The sequence below is a fragment of the Nanorana parkeri genome, unplaced genomic scaffold, assembly GCF_000935625.1.
Source record: "Nanorana parkeri isolate BGI_ZX_2015 unplaced genomic scaffold, ASM93562v1 scaffold1239, whole genome shotgun sequence".
Classification (NCBI taxonomy): domain Eukaryota; kingdom Metazoa; phylum Chordata; class Amphibia; order Anura; family Dicroglossidae; genus Nanorana; species Nanorana parkeri.
In genome coordinates this window covers 387,840-397,874 of record NW_017307507.1, presented here as the reverse complement: position 1 = coordinate 397,874, position 10,035 = coordinate 387,840, and the positions used below count along the sequence as shown (strand labels likewise).

General features: G+C 49.9%; 1 protein-coding gene and 1 non-coding gene across 2 annotated transcripts in view; one reads left to right on the top strand and one right to left on the bottom strand.

Moving 5' to 3' along the window:
- Positions 1 to 4,959: 4,959 nt before the first annotated feature.
- Positions 4,960 to 5,031, bottom strand: TRNAP-AGG. Its single transcript has one exon. It is a non-coding gene; the product is annotated as a tRNA-Pro (tRNA).
- Positions 5,032 to 5,381: 350 nt separating this feature from the next.
- MPZL1 (myelin protein zero like 1) overlaps positions 5,382 to 10,035 on the top strand; it is a 38,705-nt gene continuing 34,051 nt past the window's right edge. Inside the window, exon 1 of the mRNA XM_018568751.1 lies at positions 5,382 to 5,508. Within this exon, the coding sequence (XP_018424253.1) occupies positions 5,406 to 5,508 (103 nt within the window). The 5' untranslated portion in view covers positions 5,382 to 5,405. The remainder of the gene's footprint in view (positions 5,509 to 10,035) is intronic.

Sequence of the window (10,035 nt, the reverse complement as noted above, 5' to 3'; positions counted from 1 at the left end):
CTTTCCTACACACACACAAAAGCATCTGCAAAGAACATCAGGACCGACAGCTGTTTTAACACAGGAATAACAGATGGGAGAGATCAGAACGCTCGCTGTGACGCTTATGTCAGGCCGGGATTATTACTACAACTTACAACTACTTGTAGGGAAACTGAGAGGCCCTGCAAGCTCCAATTTAAAGTCATACTCCAGTTTAGTTTTTATTAACTTGCCTGCAGTAGCAAAGGGCGTCCTTGTTCCACTTACACATATTGTGTCCTTTAGAGCTTCTTCATCTCGATGGGCTGAATATCAAAAATCCCATATCTTCATCGAGTGAATGGGCTCCTGACACCGAGCATCACACATCCCCTTCCTGTGCGGCCCGGTTGTCATGTACACGCCCCCCCTGTAGTTCCCAGGACCATACGGGTGACAGAATGACACCAGCAATGCTACCTTTATGTGGCACCTTTAAATGGCTTCAAATATTTATATATACACTATATTGCCAAACGTATTGGGACCCCCCTCCAAATCATTGGATTCAGGTGTTCCAATCACCTCCATGGCCACAGGTGTATACAATCAAGCACCTCGGCATGCAGACGCTTCTACAGACATTTGTGAAAGAATGGGTCACTCTCAAGAGCTCAGTCACTACAAGTGTGGTACCGTGATAGGTTGCCACCTGCGCAATAAGTACATCCGTGACATTTCCTTGCTACTAAATATTCAGCGGTCACCTGTTACTGGGATTATAACAAAGTGGAAGCAACTGGGAACAACAGCAACTCAGTCACGAAGTGGTAGGCCACGTAAAATGACAGAGCAGGGTCAGCGCATGCTGAAGTGCACAGTGCGCAGAAGTCGCCAACTGTCTGCAGAGTAAATAGCTACAGACCTCCAAACTTCGTGTGGCCTTCAGATTGGCACAACAACAGTGTGTAGAGAGCTTCATGGAATGGGTTTCCATGGCCGAGCAGCTGCATCCAAGCCTTACATCACCAAGTGCAATGCAAAGCGTGGGATGCCGCGGTGTAAAGCACGCCGCCACTGGACTCTAGAGAAGTGGAGACGTGTTCTCTGGAGTGACCAATCACGCTTCTCTGTCTGGCAATCCGATGGACGTGTCTGGGTCTGGCGGGCCACCAGGAGAACGGTACTTGCCTGACTGCATTGTGCCAAGTGTAAAGTATGGTGGAGGGGGGATTATGGTGTGGGGTTGTTTTTCATGGCTTGGCCCCTTAGGTGAACCCTAGGGACTAAGACTAGGATTCTATTAATGTTCATTTGTGTACTTTTAGCAATTTTTGGTATATTTTTATTCTATTCTATGTTACTTCTGTACTTTTGGAACATGTTGAGATTTGTGGATTTCCGGACAAGACTAAGGAACTTGTGACAAAGGCACCGTGCCAAACCTGTGGACATCTGAGTTAGTATAATATCTGAAGGTTGCCAAAAAGTCCCTATGAAGTCATATAACCACCATCTCCATATAACCAATGATCAGTGGCGCCAATTACAGATATTCCACTATATATGCTAATACAATTGTATAATAAACATGACTAGCTTGCAGCATACTTTGGTGTGTTGGTCTCCAATAGTGCATGATTGTACTTTAGCTTGCAATTTGGGTCCACTGGCTAAAAGTGAGCACGTATCTGTACCTGTACTTTAAAGTGTTTTCCCTGACAAATACAACCAGCGTGTAGCTTTAATGCCTGCTGGGACTTGTAGTCCCTGAGCAGCATGCACTAGAGTCACTTTAGGGAGGTGCGCACCGCTTAAAACTACATGTTCCAACAAGCATTGTCTCCATGTTGGTAGCATTGCTGATGTTATTACTCCCTGCCCAGGACCTATACGCTGTGAGTTGGATAGCAAAGATGGCACAGTCACATGACTACATAAATCAGGTAATTTAGGACATAAATGGTACAGGTTGGTGGCAGACAGGAGCAGTCCAAACTGCAATTCGAGATAGAAGTCCGGTAAGCAATATAAATGTAGTAAAGCCAGGCATGATGCGGTGTAAATTAACCTGTTAATCAGGCACGTGGTGAAAGTTCCTAGTTCCTTTTATAGGTGCTTAATGAGGGTCAGGTGTGCACTGCCAGAAAACGTTCATAGAAGGTGATGGAGAGCACATTCCTACAATTCAAAACCCCAAACACACTCTAGCCATGTGCAAGTAAAAATTATTGATGTGCATTGACCAGGAGTGCCTTATTTTTAGTATCTGGAGTTGTTCTCAGCTTCATTACAAGCCTCTTTGGCGCACCGGCTTTTAAGTAAGCTTTCCTTTTCCGACCTCAAACTTCCGTGACTGGTAAGAGCCGACTCTATAAGGCCAACTGAGCTTAGCAGTCCATAACAGGGAACATTGAAGCCGAACTCCAAGAAAAGAGTTTCATACGCAGATGAAATATAAAGGAGCTGCTATACCTGTCAAAGGATTTATATTTCTCTGAGCCAGTTTTGATAGTCACACGGCCCCACAGAGCAGCCATTTGTATGGCACCACTAAGGAATGCAGTGGTGTTTTTTGTTCTTTCTCCACCCCCAGTCAGCTGACTGGATAGTGAAAGAGCAGCAGCAGACTGATGAGGCCATCCCTCTGCTCTTTCTGCTCTCTCCTGCTACCAGCTTTTTACTTGTCAGCAGCATTGACATGCAGCACCTGGATGGCTCCCAGTCCCGCCCCTCCTTCCCCAAGCGCTGCTGTATAGGGGACTGCAAGAGGCTGATACCAATGCAAACGGTACTTATACTGCTAAATATGAGTTAAAGGAGAACTATGGGGTCCGGGGTTTTTCCCCATAGTTCTCCTAAGGGTCACGGGAGGACACAAACTAGCGTCCTCCCGTCACCCAAAGCTCAGTACAGTCGAGATCCACCCAGCTGCGTGACTGACAGCTGGCTCTGCCTATCTAGAGGCAGAGCCAGCTGTGCCCGCCCCCTTCCGCCAGTCAGCGCTGGAGGAGCGGGGAATCCCTGCAGGGAGCCGTGAGTGACAATCACAGCTCTCTGCAGGGAGATGATCGAGAAGTGAGTGGGCGAGCGCCTTGTATGTGTTCGCTCACTTCCCGATCTATAGAGCCGACGTGCGACATTCTCATTGTCACAGGTCGGCTCAGATTATGAGGCTGAGTGATTTTCACTCACCTCATAGTTCTCCTTTAATAAAGTGAATGTAATGGTGTATTAATTAATACAGAGCTGCATCAATGGGTGTATTCTTTATCCAGTCTTTATATCCAGTCCCTGATATGCAGATGACTAGTAGAGGGAGCTGTTACAAATCCTTATATGGAATACGGCAATGGAAATATGGAACAGCAAGCACGCTAAAGTGAATTCCAGATAAACAACGTTTCCTTTCAGAAGTAACCGCGTTTCTTTCACATCTCATCTTCATGTATCCTTTGTCTCTGGAGCTTCGCGTTCTTATATTTTCGTGCCAATGTAAACCTGGCTCCCGTCCCGGTCTCATTGCAGGATAATAGCTCTTAATCTCCCCCCCACTGCATGAACCATCCTGAATATTGTGCTGTGAGGCTGATGGGAAGTGTTGTCTGGTGGCGCGCCCCGACCTGCCCTGTATTCAGGCTGTACAATAGAAATACACTTTCCTATCCCATAAACCGTCTCTGCATTGTGTTCACTTTGCTGCTTTCTGCTTTCTCATTGTGGGGTGAGGAGATGTTCTGCGATTTAGAAGAAGAGGGGAAATTCCAGCGAATGTCCCGCCAGGTCAAAATTTGGGTACTTTCAGACATAGGAGGAAGCGTGGCATGCCCCCCCTTGACTTCACACAGTGCCAGGCCAGGCCAGGGAGAGGCAGAGCCACCAAAGTGTCCTTGACAAGAACAATGCTTGTGTTGGATTTTTTTTGCAATGACGCCTGCAGAGCATTGCACCTGCAGGAAATGCGGTGTGAACTACAAAGTGGAGAGAGGGAGGAGCATCTCTAGCCAAACATTTTTTGGATGAAGTGTGGAAGGGTTCAGACTAGGGTTGCCACCTTTTCTTCAAGCGAAACCCGAATACTCTGGCGGCGTGTGCTGCAATTTTATTTTGGTTGGGAATATAGAGGAGAGAGCGAGGAGAGGCAGCCAGGGGAGGTAAGGAGACCAGTTATAGAGGACTACAAATCCCAGCAATACAATATACAGCAATACAAAATAATATGAAGCCACATACTCTGTGCTGTTCTGGGTTGGTGCCCTGACAGCTCCTGGTGGCCTCTCAGATGATCGGCTGTGCAGCTCTCAGGTGGGCTGTGCTTATTCTTGGATCGGCTGTGCAGCTCTCAGGTGGGCAGTGCGACTCTCAGGTATGCTGTGTGACTATCAGGTGGGCTGTGGCTCACTAAGGTGGGCTGTGCCACACTCAGGTGGGCTGTGTGACACTCAGGTGGGCTGTGGCTCACTAAGATGGGCTGTGTCACACTAAGGTGGGCTGTGCCACAATCAGGTGGGCTGTGTGACACTCAGGTGGGCTGCGCAGCTCTTAGATGGGCTGTGTGTCTATCAGGTGCGCTATGTGACACTCAGGTGGGCTATGTGACACTCAGGTGGGCTGCACAGCTCTCAGGTGGGCTGTGCCACTCTCAGATGGGCTGTGCAACTCTCAGGTGGGCTGTGTGACTCTCAGGTGGGCTGTACAACACTCAGGTGGGCTGTACAACACTCAGGTGGGCTGTGCAGCTCTCAAGTTGGCTATGTGACTCTCAGGTGGGCTGTGCCACACTTAGGTGGGCTATGCGACTCTCAGGTGGGCTGTGCGACTCTCTGGTGGGCTGTGCGACACTCATGTGGACTGCGTGACACTAAAAATGAAAATATTTTGCCTCCTTGTCTTTTTTTTATGATGTAATATGATGCTTGTGAGTTGTAATTTGAGCCTTTATGAATAATGAAGAATAATAATACAGTAAATAAATTGGGGATTATGTGAATAAAAGCAGGGCTCGTCCGGGATTTGAACCCGGGACCTCTCGCACCCTAAGCGAGAATCATACCCCTAGACCAACGAGCCGCTATATGGTATGTCCCGCGCACGTGACCAATAGAATGTCGAACATCCGGTCCTAGAACGTTGAATCTCGCTATGGAACATTCATTGTAACAATGTATCCATATGTAACAAAAAAATCAGTTTATTCCTTCCAGCCGAACGGAAATCCTCAGCAATCCTGGCAAGCAGAAAGCACAGCAAACCTCAGACAGAATCAGCCAATGAAAGCTCAGATCCCGCCTCTTCTTTCAGCCAATCCCTACCAGGTCTGATTGCCTGATTGACAGGCTCCCTATGCAATGCGATATCTCTATCTCCTCATGACGCCATCAGAGAGGCGCCCGTAGCCCAATGAGGGAGCGGTAGGGCGGGACTTGGTATGGCTGTGTCGGTAGATGTGGAGTTGCCGTGCTGAGGTGGAGATGGCTGCGGTGATGCGGGTGTGTCGGTGCGGGCGGAAGATGCTGTGGCCGCTCCTGCTGGCGGTGTTGTGTGTCGGTGAGTACGGCTGAGGTTGAAGTGGACGGTTGTGGGGAACATGGCCGTTCGCTGATAGGGAATCCACGTCCTCTGATCCTGACCTGGATTGGAGGGACCTCCCACCCCCGTGTGGGGACGGAGCGGGGCTCAGGTGGTAGGAGGGGGCCGAGTGAGTACACAGGGCATTGTGTGTGTGACACCGGGCCATTGTGTTAGCGGGGTGTTGTGTTTAGCTTGTGAGGCATTGTTATTATAGGGGAGGTTGTATGTAGTTTAGGAGGGTATTGTTATAGTGGAGGATGTATGTAGTCCAGGAGGGTATTGTTATAGTGGAGGATGTATGTAGTTCAGGAGGGTATAGTGTTGGTATAGGGGTGCCCTCGCCGCTCCTTTCCTATAAGATGTTGTCTGTACCCCGATGGTCAGCCGGGTACATCCACCTGGAGGATGTATTCCTCTAGTACAGTCATGTTTCCTAACCTGCAGACATTTCAGCGTCTGACTCGCGCCTGAACCCTGAGGATCACCTTGACATCCAGCAAAGTGGCTGCTTCTGTGAGAGATTATCGGTGGCGGCTCCCACATTAGACCTCCCGACCGTTTCCCTTTAATGTGCCGGCGTGAAGCTTCGTCCTCCCGGCAGTCCGGGCGTCACAAAGCCGGCAGTGGCGTTCTCTCTCCCTGGAGGTCCATCTGTAGCCGGCCACGGGAGGCCGCACTCCGTCTGGGCGCAGCAGGGAGAACGCTGTCAGTGCTTTGTCATTCCAGAGAGGGATCGGCGGAGGAATATGACTCGTTCTCTGAGCTGAGGCCGCGCTCCATCAATAAATGATACGAATGCTGCAGAGGAAATGTTTTTCCTCCTTGTTTCTGGGCCCGGGGGTCGCCCTCCTCCTTGTTTCTGGGCCCGGGGGTCGCCCTCCTCTTGGTTTCTGTACGCCTCGGTCATCCTCGAGTTTCCTTGCTGGTATGTCAATCTTGGTTTCTGTGCCTGGGGGTCATCCTCTGGTTTCAGGACCCCTATTGTCATCCTCTGGTATCTGTGTACAGGATGTTGTTGTCCCTGCTGGTTGTGTTCCTTCCTCCTCCATAAGGAGAGCCCTTTGATGGGCCGGATGAGTGTTTCCTGGTTGGGGAGCTCCCGGCCTCGGGGAAGGAGAATCACCTTTACTCAGCCGCTGTTCTGTCTGTTAATTGATTACTGTTAGAGTTGAACCTTGTGACGATATAAAACAAATGAAAGCGGAACTCCGGCCGCAGGAACCTTCACTTACAGTATTCTATCCTCTCCACGATGAATCCGGATCAGGCAAATACACATCGCCCAGCAAAGCGTTTCTTTACCCAATCACTTGCACTCATCGGGTTTCTGAACAGCTCCGACTCTCTCAGCTTGGCTTCTCTGAACTTCCCGTCCAGTACAAGATCGCAAGGGAGTCTTCGGCAGCTCCATCTACTATCTTGGAGAAGGGAGGGGTGGGTTCCCTTAGCGCGATTCCATAAACGCAGAGACACGGCATCGGCCATACCGCCTAACAGCGGAGTCCCATATCCCTTACGTGTGAACACTAAAGGGGAACACCGACTTGCTTGCCGGGTGATCAGCATTAAATTTACTCGCATGGTCTAAAAACCTACCGCAAAGTTTATGGTTGAGCGGTGCCGTGAATGGCTGCCACAAGGGTGGCTCCATAGGACCCTGCATAGGACTTTTTATGCATTTGGAATAGCATAAGAACCATTTGACTTTTTAATAATAACTTTAAATATATATGAATCCCCTTTTTTGTGTGCAGCAAACGCCTTTTGCATACCCAGTTATTGCCTTGTAAAAGTAGCAGTGACATCATCACTGTGAGGTACATAGCCTGAGCAGAGCTGTGGGAGGGACCCAGCAGACCCCACCCACTACTGAGCAGAGCTGTGTGAGGGACCCAGCAGGCCCCTCCCACTACAGGTTGCCTGCAGGAAACTACAGGAGGAACACGCATGACTTGTATTTAGACAATACTTCTCCCTGTGTTCAGCTTTAACCTGTTCACTGCCATCGATGTCTGTCTCATGTTTCTGGCGGCGGCCCCTTTCAAACAGAGCTGCCAGGACTCTGCGTGCAGCCGACTTTCGGCCTTACGCTGGAAGCAATTCTGACGGCTGAGTCATGTCTGTGGCTGTGAGATGCTTAAAATGGGCTTTTATGTGACGGGAGCCCCGTTCTAGAAGTCACCAATTGTGTCGGAGAAATGTAAAAGCTCGAACGTTTTATTTACAAACTCACTCGTAAAAGCAATACGTCTAAAACACATTGAGGGATATTGATCAAAATCTGGAACAGCGGTGCATGCCAACCAATCGACTTTTCCCCTTTCATTTTCAAATCTTAAAGGAGAACTATGAGGTGGGCGCTTTTCACTCACCTCATAGTTCTAGCCGACCTGTGACCAATGAGACGGTCACAGGCCGGCTCAGTAGATCGGGAGGTGAGAGAACACATACCGGCGTTCGCTCGCACCTCTCGATCCTGTCACAGCTCTCTGCCGTGACAGGGGGAGGGGCTGGATTCCCCCCTCCCCGTTCCGATCTGCCAGCGCTGACTGGCGGAACGGGAGGGGGCGGGTACCGCTGGCTCTGCCTCTAGATAGGCAGAGCCAGCTGTCACTCACGCAGCTGGGCGGATCACGTCGTCTAAGTCCCGATCGGCTGCGGCGTCTCAATATACCGTGAGCTGTAGCTTAGGGTGACGGGAGGACGCTAGTTTGTGTCCTCCCGTTACCCTAAGGAGAACTATGGGGAAAACACTGACCCCATAGTTCTCCTTTAACTGAACAAACTGAAGAGAGAATCTGATTGGTTGCCATGCACCGCTGCTCCAGTTCTTGATAAATTCCCCTCAGAATGTCTGTAATGGCGAGTAGAAAGCTCATTATAAGCCAACATGACAGAATGTGTGATTGGAAAATCTATTTCTATGAAATCTGCTAGCTGGTGTGTTGGCTCTACGCGTTTTGCCACTTATCGGCTTACTCGGGAGAGGGTATCTTGCCAAAAAAAAAAGCGCTGAAAGACGTGAGCAGAGTACGGTGTGAATGTAAAGTAACACATAATAGGGATGTAGAAAAGAACTGTCTGTACACGATGGTTCTTTTGACATTGGCCTATGCTGTGAGACACGGGGACACCCAAATTCAGCATCCACCTGCCATGGGGGGTAAGGGACCACAGGAGGGGCAGGGCCAGAATCCTGCACACCAAGCATGAGACAAAGTCTGAAAAAGGCAATACCCGGGATTGCACGAATCATATCGGCTCACGCCCGGGACATGCAGTTCCGTGTGCCGGTGTTCTGTCGAGATCTCCAACTCGTGACGTCATATCCATTGTAGATTTAGACAAGACGGCGCCGGTGTGCGTGCGGCAGCCGCAGATTGTGCAGCTTGATGCTTCTCTTGGGTGGCTGCGCAGACGCACTGACTTGAGTTGGAGGTCTCAACGAGTTGGAGAATTCCATAGAACACCGGACGTATATGCCAAGGCTCATACACGTGAGAGTCGTCGTACCACAACCAATACTGACATGGAGTTCTCCGGGTTGAAGACAATTCTGAACCAAACTGTTACTGAAGAATATCTATACTCCTTTTTGGCAATTTTCCAAATTTTCAACTCGTATAGGACTGTAGGGGAATAGAAACCGAGACGTCCAAAGCTGGAAATTCTAGTGACAGAAAAAGACAAAAATCCGGAGAGACAAAGGGCTTGTATACGTTTCCCCAATCTTCTTCCTGGAAAGCACCCTAGAAGTAGGCTTGCCGTCCTGGAAGATTCCTAAATTTTACCGGTAACGGAACATTTCTTTTCCTGGATCTAAAAATGATAATTTGTAACGCTGACATGAGCTCCAGTGCAGGGGCGTAACTAGAAATCACAGGGCCCCATAGCAAAATTTTGTATGGGGCCCTGTGATTTCTACTTACACACCTTGAAGAGCCCACATAGCTCACCTGAGAGCGACCCCCGCAGGGCCGGTCACACTCCTTACCTGTCCGCCTCGTCCTCCGTCGCCCCTCCTCCTCCCCGCCACGTCCAGCCTCCTCCACCGCCGCTGCTGACTCTCATTGACTCAGCAGCGGCTATGGAGAAGAACGCAGCGCTGCACAGATCACGGTGATCTGAACAGTGGTGCGTTCTAACCCATAGCGACCCAGGCGGCCTGCACGGCATCAGGGGGGTGTCCTGGCCGGGCCCCCCTGTGCCCGGGTCCCATAGCGGTCGACTGGGTCGCTATGGCTATTACGCCACTGCTCCAGTGACTTGTCGGAAATGTTTATGATGTTTTTCAGTCCTCTTTATAAAAATAAAATGTTTCATGGGTAGTGTATTTGGGAAGTGTGTGGTGTTGGGAGGGGCCTGTAGCTTGTAGTGTATTTGGGAAGTGTGTGGTGTTGGGGGGGCCTGTAGCTTGTAGTGTATTTGGGAAGTGTGTGGTGTTGGGGGGGGCCCTGTAGCTCGTTGTGTTTTTGGGAAGTGTGTGGTGTGGGGGGGGGGCTT